At 38.0% G+C, this 14268-nt stretch overlaps 3 protein-coding genes and 1 long non-coding RNA gene across 4 annotated transcripts; 2 read left to right on the top strand and 2 right to left on the bottom strand.

Moving 5' to 3' along the window:
* Positions 1-669: 669 nt before the first annotated feature.
* LOC111469539 (protein SMAX1-LIKE 6-like) lies at positions 670-4544 on the top strand. Its single transcript, XM_023114838.1, has 2 exons — positions 670-2396; positions 2538-4544. The coding sequence occupies exons 1-2, from the start codon at positions 1201-1203 to the stop codon at positions 4492-4494; spliced, it is 3153 nt and encodes a 1050-aa protein (XP_022970606.1). The 5' UTR covers positions 670-1200; the 3' UTR covers positions 4495-4544.
* A 294-nt stretch (positions 4545-4838) lies between these two features.
* On the bottom strand, positions 4839-5912 carry LOC111469543. The gene is made up of 2 exons (XM_023114842.1): positions 5160-5912; positions 4839-5087 (listed from the first exon to the last, which is right to left on the bottom strand). Exons 1-2 carry the CDS (start codon positions 5891-5893, stop codon positions 4859-4861), a joined length of 963 nt encoding a protein of 320 aa, XP_022970610.1. The 5' UTR covers positions 5894-5912; the 3' UTR covers positions 4839-4858.
* On the top strand, positions 5170-7079 carry LOC111469546. Its single transcript, XR_002714892.1, has 3 exons — positions 5170-5297; positions 5534-5913; positions 6729-7079. It is a non-coding gene; the product is annotated as an uncharacterized LOC111469546 (long non-coding RNA).
* A 2840-nt stretch (positions 7080-9919) lies between these two features.
* LOC111469542 (omega-3 fatty acid desaturase, endoplasmic reticulum-like) lies at positions 9920-12463 on the bottom strand. The gene is made up of 8 exons (XM_023114841.1): positions 12087-12463; positions 11911-12000; positions 11722-11788; positions 11523-11615; positions 11257-11442; positions 10982-11062; positions 10714-10851; positions 9920-10273 (listed from the first exon to the last, which is right to left on the bottom strand). The coding sequence occupies exons 1-8, from the start codon at positions 12380-12382 to the stop codon at positions 10100-10102; spliced, it is 1125 nt and encodes a 374-aa protein (XP_022970609.1). The 5' UTR covers positions 12383-12463; the 3' UTR covers positions 9920-10099.
* Between the last annotated feature and the right edge of the window lie 1805 nt (positions 12464-14268).

The raw sequence follows: 14268 nt of genomic DNA, 5'->3' as shown, positions 1-14268 counted from the left end.
TTAATCAACTCCATTAATTATTTTATTAAATATAGCCTCAACTATATAATTTAATTTTTTCACTTTTAAAAATATTTCTATACATTTTTAATTTTTTTTTTTATCCAATCAATTAATAAAGTTGAAAAAGAAAAATACAAAACAAAATAAAATTAATTGGTTCATATGACGAGTAAACCAGTTAATTCGAATTGATAATTTTAAAAAAAACTTGCAAGGAATTGAAAGTTCAACGTGTTTTTCTAGAGAGTATGTTACAACTTAACTCACAGGTAACAGATATTGTTTGTTTTAGTCTATAACCTATTAACGTGAGCATTTTTGTAACCACCCAAGCCCACTGATAGCAGATATTTCTGTCCATTTTGGAGGTCACACATCTTCGTTGGCACATGTCTCGGTGCCTAGCTAGCAAATATTATTCATTTTGGCTTGTTACGTACCTTTGTTTGTTACACAGTTTTAAAACTAAAAGTTTCTATACTTTTATAAAAAATGTTGATCGGAGAAGTAAGTAGGTCTATTGTAAATAATAATAATAATAATAAAAGGTGAAAAGGGACAGGAAGTAGAAAGAAAACATGCACATCAAAATAACAAAAAAAAAGAAAGGAAGCGTGTTTTCAGACAAGACCAATATCTTCAATCCCAACACACAAACACACACACACACACACACACACATTTCTCTCACTTCATCGTGAAATTAAAAAAAAAGAGAGAGAAGGCTAAAGAGTGACCCCTCAATTTCCAAGTACCACAGTTGAGTTACTGGTCCATTTGCTGAAGTGGATACGGCATCTAACTCAAACAGCTCAAATTTACGAACCCAAAATCATAAACTTTCCATTTTTCCTTCGAAGTTTTCAACAAATCAAACCCACTGCACCGCCGTCGTACGCCGGAGCTCCACCAAGCTCCATAGAAGAAGAAGGACCAGAACCCAGCTCAAAGGCAGCTCTGTTCTGTATTTGTCTGGTGGGTCGGGTGTCTCTTTTATACGCTTCCCTTTCTTTCTTGTCTCTCTGGCCTACAATCGAATAATTTATTTCCCAAAAGTTCTTGAAGTGAACCACTCTTCATCTAATTCTTTTCCATTTTTTTTTTTTTTAATTTTCCTAAGCTTTCGATCCTCTCTGTTTTTTACTCTGTTTTTTGGGGTTTCAATATACAAGAGGAATTTTCTTATGCTGGCCGGCGATGCCGACGCCGGTGAGCGCTGCGAGGCAATGCTTAACAGAGGAGGCAGCGAGGGCTTTAGACGATGCTGTCTCCGTCGCCCGCCGCCGCTGCCACGCTCAAACTACCTCCCTTCACGCTGTATCTGCTTTACTGTCTTTGCCGTCCTCCGCCCTACGAGATGCCTGCTCACGTGCCCGCAGCTGCGCGTACCCACCACGCCTTCAGTTCCGAGTACTGGACTTGTCCGTCGGCGTATCTCTTGACCGTCTTCCTTCCTCAAAACCCACCGACGAGCCACCGGTTTCGAACTCCCTCATGGCGGCGATTAAACGATCTCAAGCTAATCAACGGCGGCACCCGGAAAGCTTCCATCTTTATCAGATTCATAATCAGCAACAAACCCCCTCGATTTTGAAGGTCGAGCTGAAATATTTCATCTTGTCGATTCTTGATGATCCGATTGTGAGTAGGGTTTTTGGGGAAGCCGGATTTCGAAGCTCTGATATTAAATTAGCGATAATCCACCGTCCTCTCTCCGACCACCCTTCCCGATTCTCCCGCTCTGCCCGTTTCCCTCCCATTTTCCTCTGTAATCTCACCGATTCCGATCTGGGTCACCGGAATTTCCCCTTCCCTTTACTTGCCGGTTATGAAAACATCGACGGCGATGCCAATTCCCGACGAATCGCGGAGGTTCTGATGAGAAAAACAGAGAAAAACCCGTTGTTGGTCGGTGTCTGTGCTGCCGATGCTCTTCAGAGCTTCACCGATTCCGTTAAGAGATCCAAATCGGGAATTCTTCCCCTGGAATTTTCTGGGTTGAGAGTAATTTCAATCGAGAAGGAGATTTCTGAGTTTCTGAATCAAAAACGAAGCAGAGAGACAATGGAATTGAAGTTCGAGGAGGTTTTTGGGATTGTCCAGCAATGTTCAGAGCCTGGGATTGTCGTGAATTATGGAGAATTGAGCGGTTTTATCAGACAAGAACAAGAACAAGAACAGGAACAGGAAAATGGAATGAGCTTTGTCGTGTCTCAACTGACATCTCTGCTGAAGCGTTACAGCGGGAGAGTATGGCTGATTGGAGCTGTCGGGACATACAAAAGACACGAGAAGTTTCTGGTTCGGTTTCCCGACATTGAAAAGGATTGGGATCTTCATCTTCTTCCCATAACTTCCAAGTCTATGGCTGATGCATTTGGGACTAAATCCAGGTGAGTTTTTATTAAATTTAATGAAGATCTTCTGCTGATTACTGCAATCATTTTAGTCGTTTAATCAACACGACATCGTTCGTTTTAGTCCTTCTACTTTCAAAACGTTCGTTTTAGTTGAATGTAAGTTGTAATTTGCAGCTTGATGGGATCTTTTGTTCCATTTGGCGGATTCTTTCCTGCGCAATCGAATTTCTCGAGTCAGTTATGCAGCTTGAATCAACCATTTGTTCGTTGTCAGCAATGCACGGAACAATACGAGCAGGAAGTTGCTGCTATATGGAAGCCAGGATTCGGTACCGTCGTCGGTCGTCCCTCAGAAAGTTCCTTGCAGATGCCATTGATTGAACTTGATGCAAAAAGCAAGGAGCATGACAAGGTAATTAGCTTACAAAAGAAGTGGAACGATATCTGTCGCATTCATCGAAGGCAGCTATTCCCTAAACTTGGTGTTTCCGAGACGAGGCACGAGATGTCGTTTGAGCCGAGTCGATTTGCTTTAGATCATGAACGAAGTGGTGAAGAATCATTGTCTATAACTGCAAATCCTTGCTTGGCTAGAAACTTGCATAACAATTTCGACACGAATCCGAGCAGGCTGATATCGGAGCTTCCCGACATTCGTACCGATATTATCGAATCGAAGTCTGTTGGTCCAAACGGGCGTCTTCACTCTGTTACTACTGATTTGGGGTTGGGGACATTGTATGCATCTGTCAATGAGAACAAGAAAAAAGTTGCAGAACAGGGAAATCAGAAGGTGGTTCATCACTTAACAGGCTCAAATCCAGCTGAGTTTAGTAGACGGTGCGTCGATAATCCGGGACAATCTTCCGGTTTCTCCGATCTGAATCCTGGATATCCACTTGATATAAGAGAATTCAAGTCACTTTGGAATGCACTGAATGAAAAAGTCAGCTGGCAAGGTAAAGCCACGAGTTGTATTGTCGAAACCGTTCTTCGATGTCGAGCTGGTTGTGGAAGGCACCGTAGCTCGAATTCGAGGGGAAATATTTGGTTAACGTTTCTCGGTCCTGACATAATAGGTAAGCGGAGAATTTCCTTAGCACTTGCGGAGTTGTTTGGAAGACACGAGAACATCATCTCGGTTGATTTTGGCTCACAGGACGGTGATCGACAACGAAACTTGCTCTTCGACTGCAAAGGTTTTGATGGTTACAACGAGCAGTTTCGGGGACAAACTGTTGTTGATTATGTTGCTGCAGAGTTGAGGAAGAAATCGCCGTCGGTTGTCATTTTAGAGAACGTAGACAAGGCCGATATTCGGGCTAGGAGCTTCTTGTCCGAGGCTATTACGACCGGTAAGTTCCTGGATTTGCACGGGAGAGAGACTACCATCAATAATACAATCTTCGTGACGACATTGACGAACGAAAAGTTCGAGAAAAGCGCTGATGAGCAGACAGAATTCTCTGAGGAGAGAATACTTGCAGCTAGAAACTGTCAACTGCAAATACTAGTACGAGGTTGTACCAGTGATGTCAGTAGCTGCAACGACATGAATGTAAGGATTACGTCTACCCCACGAGGAAGCTTGAGCCTGTCGCTGAAAAAGAGGAAACTGGACGACGAATCCACCGAGCGGGAAGCAGGCTCGGAAATGCCAAAGAAGTCGTCGTCGTCGTCGTCGTCAATGTCCTTCCTAGACTTGAATCTCCCGGTAGAAGAGGCGGAAGAAGATGGTGATTGTGATAGCGACTCGGTATCAGAAAGCTCAGAAGGATGGCTCGACGAGTTCCTTGAACAAGTAGACGAAAGGGTGGTGTTCGAACCATATGATTTCAAGGGGGCAGCCGAAAGAGTAGTGAAGGAGATTGGCTTGCAGTTTAGAAGGGTGTTTGGGAGCGAGGTCGTGCTGGAGATCGAGACCGATGTCGTAGTCCGAATCGTTGCGGCGAAATGGGTATCGGAGAAGAAGAGAGTGGTGGAGGAATGGGTGGAGATGGTTCTCCATAGAAGCTTTGTTGAAGCAGAACGAAGGTACCAAATGGGGCCTGGTTTTGTGATGAAACTTGTGTGTAAAGAAGAAGAACAAGCAGATGGGATTCTTCTTCCTTCTATAATTGAATTGAATTGAATTGTAATGTAAATTATTATATTTGTAGAATCTAAGTTTTAGCTTTTTGGGTAATCAATCAAATCTTTGCTTTTAAAAGAAAACCCTCTCTCTCGAGCACTCGGGTATATATAGATTGAGTTTTTTAGATATCACGACTCTCCATAATGGTATGAAATTCTCTAAATTAGTCGATGAAGAAAATTTTCTATCAATTTAAAATTTTGGATTGATTGGGTCGAATTCAAATTGGAACAATACATTTGAAATTAGGATGTAGAACCGGAAAATTTTTATTTTCCGGTTTGATTTTGGTTGAATTTCTGGTCAATTTAGTAAACTAGAATTCGAAATTTACTGTTAATGATTGATGTTCAGATGAAGATCAATCATACATTTGTTCTACAAATTCGTCTATCAATCCTTCAAGAATATACCAATCAAAACCTTCAATTATACCTCCAGCTTCAAGTTCTTCATGTTCTTCGCAAATTTCGCTGCATTTCCAATTCGATTCGCCCAAATCCATCTCTGTTATCTTACGAATCTCTTCTTCGAATCTTTCCCGCTGGATCTCATATTCAACCACTTTCGTCTTCGCGATTTTACTTTCGTTGATTATCAAATCATCGTCATTTCGAGATGGACTCAGAGGAATTTCGAGCTCCAGTGATAATTTCCTTCTAGGGTATATGGGGGAATTTGAAGCGGCGTTTCCTGAAAGCAATGGCGCTGATTCTTCGGGATCTATGAGGAATTTACTACTGTCGAGAACTGAAATTGGGCTTAATTCATCGGAGCTGCACTCTGATTCTACTTTTCTGGTTGATTTCTTCTTTTCTTTCGAATCTATTAGGATGAACTGCTTGGCTTCTTCCGGATCGAATCTCTTCTTCTTTGTCTTTCTGATCCTTTGGCTTCTTTGTTTTGCGCTGAATTCTTTACTTTTGATTTCTCCTTCAAAGCTAAGGATGAAGTATTCTTCGTTTTCAAGCTCAAGAAAGGTGGGTATCTCTTGAAATGACTGTGTTGATCTGACCCGTTGATGTTTGCCTTCCAGGTGTTTGTAGAAATGCCCCACAGAGTTCATGGATTGGCTCCTTGCTATCGAATTATGATTTTGCTTCATCTCTGGCAAGGGATCCAAGCCCATTAGTCTCGCCACAATTCCAGATGTGGGTTTGACATTCAAATCCTTGACTTGAAGAAGCTTCTCATCAGAATTCACTGAGCTAGTGTCGTCTGTGATCTGATCGGTCGGGTGCGTCGGGAGGGTACCGGAGCAGAGAATTCGGCGGAGAATTCCCGAAAGACAGCTCGGTGTAGCTAATGCAGCTCTGGGGTTGCAGCCATGAGCATCAAAAGTGGAGGTGGAGAAGGAGGAAGAGGAAGAGCAAGATGGAGAGGGCAACAACTTCATGCTGAGTTCAGGTTAGTAAGGTAAGAAATCCAGTTTGAAAATGAATTACATAGAACAAAGTGAAGAAGAGAAATTTGAATGGGTTATGATGAAAAGTAAGAAAGAAAGAAAGAAAAAGTGTCGGGCTGTGTGTTTGAATAAGCTGCCTGGCCTTGTGGATTATGTCTGCTTCCCCTTTTGATGGGTCTATTTGTTCTGTTTTGTTGTCTTCCCAACTGACTCGAAACATTCAAACAAGCATATTCCGTTCTCCTTGCTCATTGCATGATCATAACAACTTTTGATGTAGACTATGATTTGTTAGCAAAACCCCTCCCGACATTAGTTATTTGTTGTTCTTCGCGTATAGATGGTATAGGGGGCATTCACTGAAGTTTACCGTAATTGTAAGATTCCACATCGATTGGAGAGGAAAACGAGTGCCAACAAAAACGCTATAAAAGTGTGGAAAACATTGTTTATGAGGATGTGGAAACCTCTCTCTAGCAGGTGCGTTCTAAAAACCTTGTGTAACAACCCAAATCCATTGCTAGCAGATATTGTCTTTTTTCGGCTTTCCAACTGATGTGGGATCTCACACCTTGAGGGAAAGCCCAAAAAAGACAACATCTACTAGAGGTGGGTTTGGGCGGTTAGAGTGACACGGCTCTTGGGGCCCATTAGAATGAATAGAGCATCCATCAACTCGCTTTATAATCATTCCTACTTAAGAAGACATGTCATTTTATATGCTGAAAACTGAAAACTGTGTTTATTTTGGTTTGGGGATTGGAGATTGAGTAGTGATGCAATGTTCTGACTCAAAATTCTCTCTGTCTCTCTCTTGGGTTTGCAGCCGAAAATGGTGACCGGTGATTGCTTTTGTTCAAACTGAGCAGCAACCACTCTACAGACCAACAGCAACAACAACGACAGGGAGTGAAATATTAAAGTGGCAATGCAATGTTGGAGGACCAGAAGATTGTGCGCTTGTCCAAACCGACCAGCTCTGGTAACATCATGATTCCCTTTAACATTAGAATATAACACTCAACTTAAATGGTTATAGTTTTGAATCTACCCCGGGGCCTTGTCCTGGACATTGAACTTGAACTCATTAGTAACGTCCTAGTTCAGGGTAAGTGGAGTTGTATAACAAACATAGGCTCGACTTTGATATGTGAAGCTGTAGCTATGTTTCCTTTTAGGAAGCTTGTATTTTGTGGAGTCATAAGATTAGAATACAACACTCGACTAAAAGGTTACAATTTTGAATCTACTTGGAGCCTTGTCCCACACGGTTCAGGGTAAGCGGAGTTGCCTAACAAACATAGGCTCGACTGGTTGAATCCTCACTTACTAAAAGTTTGGATGAAGGGTCAGCAAGTGATATTGAGCACATAAATGGAAAGATTGGTGGGACACAAGCTCTACAGCTTAGCTCACTGTGGTAGGTGGCCCTCACTTTCCCATTTGATCATTTGGGCCTTCTCTGTGTTCAAACCCTAAACCCTATTATATCCATTTTTTTTTTTTTGGGGAAATTTCTAGCCTTCATAGGATGACATTTGTTCACCAAATCTTATAGATTTGTTTTAAATAAATTAAAATTTCCCGGGTTGGCTATGATATATCAACCGTAACAATCCTCCTGGATTGGAAAAGAAAACAAATTTAGTTCAAATGATGGAATTGAGCACTAAAACGTCCTTGGTAACTTCACCTAATTTAACCTATGAAAATAGAGAAGTTTAAACATCTGATCTCTTAGTTGAGAATATACGACCAATTGAGCTATGCTCGTATAGTTTCGTCTCTCTATGTTTGATTGAATACATTATTCAATCGATTAACTTATACCTTTGTAAATTTGATAAAGATTCCTTTGTAAAGTCTAGCTCAACGGATTGAAATACATATATTTAGAATCATAATTTTAATTAAACACGAGAATTAGTAAGCCATTTCAACTATAATATGATTTTTTTACCTTTCATTCAATTTTAATAAATTTAAAGTTAAAAGTTTTTAATTTTAATAATAATAACAAAAATATATTTATTACAAAAAAAAAAAAAATTATTGAAAATATATATAATTATTTTTTTTTTTTGGAGAATCTGTGTGTGAAAAGAAAGAAAGGAGGAGGGAGAAACAAAAAACTTTCGGTGACGAATAAAAGAATTAGAAACGTCTTGAAGTGATTTTCAAGCTTTCGGTTTGAACTTTCTTTCCTATTTTCTTTTTCATTATTTTTTAAATATTATTAAAAAGAAAATTACTTTAATTATGGTAATTCAAAACCCGATATAAAATATTTAAAAAAAAATTACATTTTTCCTTTAATAAAATAAAATAAGCAAAAAAGCAAAAAGAAAAAAGGAAAAAAGGGAAAAAAAGGGAACAACTTTAAATATGAAAGTGAAAGGACAAGTGAGTGGTGGAACCCAACGGTAATAATATAAAATAATATGCCCCTCTTAAATTATAATAAATAAATAAATAAATAAATAAATACATTATTCTTATGCCCACTCCTCCACTCTTATTTAAATAAATAAATAAATAAAGATTAGTTTTTTTAGATATAAAATTTTAATTTTACGTGGAAATTTAATTTTAAAATATATAAATTAATTTTAAAAATAAAAAATGAATATTTATATGATTTTCCCATTTTTGGAATATACTTTTCATTTAATCTTTGAGCTACCCTCCTATATAAAAAATGATATCTTTTAGTACTTCTCAACCACTATATTTAATTTTATAAATATCTGTGATAACTTTTATATATATAATATTATATATATAAAACTTTTATCGTCAAGTCCAGCGTCCTCGCTAGCACTCATTCCTTTAATCGATGTGGGATCGCCACCAAATACACTCCCCTTTGGGGCCTAGCGTCTTTACGGGCACATCGCCTCGTGTCTACCCCCTTCGGGGAACAACGAGAAGGCTGACACATCATTTGGTGTTTGGCTCTAATAGTCACCAAATTCACCTCCTTTCGGGGCCTAGCGTCCTTACTGACACATCGCCTCGTGTCTACCTTCTTTGGGAAACAGCGAGAAGGCTGGTACATTGTCCAATGTTTGGCTCTGATACTATTTGTAACATTGTGATGTCTCACATTAGTTGGGGAGGAGAACAAATCTCCATTTATAAGGATGTAAAAACCTTCTCGTAGCAGACGTGTTTTAAACCTTTAAGAGGAAGCCCGAAATGGAAAGCCCAAAGAAGACGATATAATAGGTTAGCAGTGGTATATATATATATATTATATAATTAATTAATTAATTTTTTTTTAGTGTTTAAAATTTTTGTTGAGTTTTCAAAAGTTAAAAAAAGATGATGAATTTTTTTATTAAAAAAGAAATAAAAAAGGAGTGACTTTAATCTAATCGAAGAATTCAACTGCTTGAAAAGAGAAATCAGTCACTAAACGACAAAAAATAAACGTCCTTTGGTTAGAAGAACAGAGACTAGAACTCGGTCAATTATCGTGCTTATACTAATCGTAAATATCTCACATAAATCTATCAAATACTTAAAAGAGAAAAGTAGCCATTCATTTACGACCAAACATAAAGTCGTATGATTTGAAGTTTTTGTCACCATTTTTTTGTTTTTTTGGTTAAAAAAAAGGTAATTTTTATTTCATAATCATTTAAATCTTATTTGAGACCAATACAACACCGATCATTTTAGTGTTAATTTGAAAATGGGCAATTTAGTCCAACCAAATAGACACTAAACCAAAACACAACTTTTTTTTTATAATTACCACCGATACTCGAAACATATCGAAAGGATTATTACTCTAATTTCGTGAGATACCCATCAACGAGAACCATACAAACAATGAAAAGCAACATCAAACAAGCATATCGAGCGCGAACAAGAAACAAACAGATAAATGCAAAGATACCCACGAACCAGAATCCTAAAAGCACTGAAAATGAACATCAAACTATGTCATAGAGCATTAACCAGAAGCATAAAAGCACTGAAAATCATGATGAAACACGAAGAAAAGGTAAATAGATAAAAGTAGAGATGGGAATGAAATTTTATTTGGATGATGTCTTTGTTTGGTCTTGAATTTGATGGGAAGGGATCAAAAAGGATAATGTTGGTAATACAAGAAGAAGAGCAACAAGAACAAATTCTAAAACAAAGGGTGAGCTAAACTCAACTAAGGTTTGTAAAAGAAATGAATATTTAGTGATGGTGAAGATATGGATCTGTCTGGTAAAAGACAATATTGCCATTATCACTCACGAAGTGGTCTTCTCTAAAGCTATTCACCAGATTCTCCATTAAATGAATTGGTATTGGCCCTGATTTCTTTGGCTCTCTGTAATACTTGCCCAGCACTCCCTTTGCTGCCTTTGTCTGCAAAAACATAAATATTTTTCATCGTCTCGGTTCACGTTTAAATTTCCATTCGATCGACTCCGATTGTGTTCGATGTTATTTTCCGTTACGTTACGTACCTCTGCTTGGTTTACTTGTCGAGATAGTTCAAGAACGATTCGGCAATTTTTTATTTTTTAAAATTTTGTAAAATTTAAAAAATAAAAATGGAATTCACTTTTGGAAAAGATTTGGAAAATGGGTATTTATTTAATTTAAAAATAAGACTAAAGTTTTAATAAATTAATTTTTAAGGTAATATAAGAAATTAGTTAATAAATATATTATAATTTATTTAATTTGAAAATAAGTTAATAAATATATTATAATTTATTAAATTTAAAAATAAGAATAAAGTTTTAATAGAGCAATTAAAGCATAACCAAGTATAGTTTAGCAGATAAGACAAAAATAGGTACCGCTTCAACGAGGTGATAGTGAGGGATTTGTGGAAACAAATGGTGGATAACGTGAGTTCCGATATCATGATGGATGTTGTTGAATAGTCCATAATCACGATCAACGGTGGTCAGGCCGCCACGTAAATAACTCCATTCCTAGCCAAAAAAATTAAAAATAAAATAAAATTTTACCGACTGGGTTGCATAAATTTTCTTTCCCGAGAAAATGCGAGAAAATGCGAGAAAATGTCTCTCTCTCTCTCTCTCTCTCTCTCTCTTAATTTACCTCTCCTCTGTACCATGGCAGCTTCTGTTCATAGCCATGGTGGTGAAGATACGTCACCAAGTCCAGCCACATCACAAATATCTTCAAAATAAAGAAAACCCAAATCATTTTCAGATCCAAAACCAAAGACCCATAAACTTTTTTTCTTTTTTAATGATTAATTTCATGAGTTGTCCCATAAGTTTCTGTTCCTGGAAAATTTGAAACAGACCAAATTTGTTCCTTAATTTCGGCTAAAGGGAATGGAAATGGAGAAGAAAAAACAGAGAGGTTACCCAGTAAGGGACGCCATAGATTTTGAAGATTTGGAAGGGACCAAACACGAAGGACAAATAGACAAGAACAGCCGCCATTAATGCCCAACACGAGGTTGAAATCACTATGTCTTTTCTTTCATTTGGAGCAAACAAATCACTGTTTGGATTGAAATGAGATCCTTTCTTCCCTGGGCTTCTCCACATCTGCAATGCCAACATGATTACCAGTTTCCAGAAATCGAACTGAATTGAACCGAACCGAACGAACCGAATCGAAAAATTACCAGATAAAATGGATATGCAAGAATGGGGAAAGGTAGAGTGAATCTGAGGATTCGTGTTCTTCTCTCCAGCTGCTTGTAAGTCTTCTTCGTCAGCTGACAACAAAAAAAAGGATAAAAACCGCCATTGAAATGGATTTTTAAGCTTTTTTGAAGAACAGGGGAAAAAAACAGAGAGATCTGACAAATCTGACGAACGTACTGGAACCCATGATTCGTCTTTCTCGACATTTCCATGGTTCTGGTGATGGGTTCTGTGGCTTATTCTCCTGTCAATAAAATCAAATCAAATCAAATCATGATTCAGTTTCAGACCCACACAAGAAATCATTCACAGACGGTGATAATGGGGGAAAAACAGAGCAGGAGAGGAACAGAGGAAGAACAGTACCAGCCATGATAAGGAACCAAAATGAAGGAATGAAGAACAAGGCCCACGAGAGTATTAAGCGCAGTACTGTTGGAGAAGCTGCCATGGCCACTGAAAAACAAGCAAAACCAGAGATATCAGAATCGGAATCAGAAGCAAAAAAGGGGGGAAAAAACAGAGGAATCGGAGATTCGAACCAGTCATGGCCGAGGACGAAAATGGCCCAAAACATGGTGCCCTGAGCGACCCAATAGATCGGCCAGAGTAGCCATGAATCGAAGAAGACGGCGGCGGCAATCAATGCAGAGACGACGGCTAAATCGCGAAGAACATAGAGGAGAGAGCGCCAAGGGCTCTTGACCCAGCAATGGGGGGGAATGGCGGCGCGGATCTCGGCGATACGGAACGGAGGAGGGGCGGAGGGATCGAAAGGGGCGAGAGCCGCGGTGCCATTGGCGGTGGCGGTGGCGGAGGCCGGCAAGGGAATGGCCATATCTCCTCCGTGAGAAAATTGGGGGAAAATGGAGTTTGGTTGTGGCTGAGAGTGAAGATTGGGGAAAGCGGTGATTATAAGGGCAGTGCTGATTGGTCTCTCTGGTTACGGAAGACGAGGCCACTGACCCCATCCTCTTGTTTCCATTATAAAAAATATTTAATAATATAATATAATATTCTATTTTTTTTATTTTTAAATTTTAAAAATTTAATAAAAAATATATTAAACTTTCAAATATTTTATTTAATTTTTTTAAAGATTTATACGCTAATTCATATTTAATTAATTAATAATTTTAATTTTTTATTTGATTATTTAATATTATGGCATGTGATTAATATTTTTGGTTTTTCTATTTTTTTTAACACGTTTCGTGATGAGTTAAAACGTTTTAGTATTTAGTGATCAAATTTCATAAAAATTACGGAACGGGTCATTTTGAAACGAAGTGTGCACTAATTAGCACTAATTATCGGTCAATCTCAACCAAACTCGACTCGGGTACTCGTCAAAATCATCCATCATATTTTTAACTAAAAAAGAAAAAGAATATATTGACCGAATTAATTTAATTTTGCATATAATAATAATGGGACACAAAAGGGTTGGTGAGTGAGAATAATTTTTGCAATGTTGAAATTGATTGAAGCATTAATTCTTTGTTTAATTATGATTTTTGATGTCATGGTCATATATTTAAAATAAGTAAACTTACAAACCTAATTGTAAATACCCAAAAATTGGAGGGTAGTGCCAAAAAAACATTTTGGGGAAAAGACCAAACACCTCCAAAGATGAATTAGGTAGGGAAGTAATTTCTCCTCATTTTTTTCTTTTTTTTTTCTAATTTGAAGGTTACCCACATGCTCGAGTCCCGATGATGGAGTAGGAGTAGAGAGGTTCACTTTACCTGCCCGAACGTGGAGACAGGAGATGAAAAGGAATGGAAGGTATTTTTTTCTCGTTAAATAAATGGGGTTGCGGACTGAAAAAAATATTCAGCCATAACTACCCGTGTATAGTGGGCAATGTATTGTAATATAGCTGAAGAATCTGTTATTTCGGCTATTATAATAGTGGTTGTATTGACCTCATTTCTAGTAACTATTCACTCAATTCGGCGCCCCACTCCTTCTATTATAAATATATTTAAACATTAATTAGTTAAAACTATATTATAATATTAAAACTATTTTTTAAAAAGAATAATAAACCGTCAAGAATATTTGGGACTTCTTGAAACAGAAGTACCAGAGAACATGCACGATTGTCAGCTCTTTGTTCGAACTCTCATAATTGCCCGTAGAAAGAAAATTCATGGAGAAAAGATGACAGACATTGACATCATAGAAAAGATCCTCTGCTCAATTTTGGAGTCTAACTATCGATGAGTTACGAAGTAGTCTCTTAGTGCACGAGCTCTGCATGAATGACCATGTTTTTGAGAAAGAACAAACTCTAAAAGTCACACATGATGGAAGTTTTGGTAGCAGAGGAAGACGACGTGGTGACTTTCGAGGACAAGGTAGAGGAAAAGGTCGACAAAGCTTCGACAGATCAACTATGTAATGTTACAACTGTCATGGATTAGGACATTATAGAGCTGCAGAAACCAATGAAGAGATGTTATTAATGGCCTAGGTAGATGAGAAGAAAGCTGAAAAAGAACGACATTTGGTTTCTCGACTCCAGTTGCAGCAATCACATGTGTGGAAAGAAAGAACTTGGGTTGATTGTAGAGACTTTAGTGACATCAAATAGAATGTTTACTTTATTTGTTCAATCTCTACCAAAGGAACAATCCTGCTTCAATGCTATTACAGAAGATCCCGCAAGAACATGCCATTGTCGATATGATCAAGGATTGCCGATCCTTAAAGCTC

This window comes from Cucurbita maxima, unplaced genomic scaffold (assembly GCF_002738345.1).
Source record: "Cucurbita maxima cultivar Rimu unplaced genomic scaffold, Cmax_1.0 Cma_Scf00040, whole genome shotgun sequence".
NCBI classification, from domain to species: Eukaryota; Viridiplantae; Streptophyta; class Magnoliopsida; order Cucurbitales; family Cucurbitaceae; genus Cucurbita; species Cucurbita maxima.
This window is presented reverse-complemented; position numbering and strand designations above follow the sequence as displayed.

Bases quoted from the DNA above. Each gene is read 5' to 3' on its own strand.
- LOC111469539 (XM_023114838.1), top strand. From the start codon at position 1,201: ATGCCGACGCCGGTGAGCGCTGCGAGGCAATGCTTAACAGAGGAGGCA. The intron at 2,397-2,537 runs GTGAGTTTTTAT...TGTAATTTGCAG, and splicing joins GCATTTGGGACTAAATCCAG to CTTGATGGGATCTTTTGTTC.
- LOC111469542 (XM_023114841.1), bottom strand. From the start codon at position 12,382: ATGGCCATTCCCTTGCCGGCCTCCGCCACCGCCACCGCCAATGGCACC. The intron at 11,789-11,910 runs GTACTGTTCTTC...TTTTATTGACAG, and splicing joins TTGGTTCCTTATCATGGCTG to GAGAATAAGCCACAGAACCC. The intron at 10,852-10,981 runs GTAAATTAAGAG...TTTTTTGGCTAG, and splicing joins TGCCATGGTACAGAGGAGAG to GAATGGAGTTATTTACGTGG.
- LOC111469543 (XM_023114842.1), bottom strand. From the start codon at position 5,893: ATGAAGTTGTTGCCCTCTCCATCTTGCTCTTCCTCTTCCTCCTTCTCC. The intron at 5,088-5,159 runs TAGAAGGAAATT...TTTGATAATCAA, and splicing joins TCAAATTCCCCCATATACCC to CGAAAGTAAAATCGCGAAGA.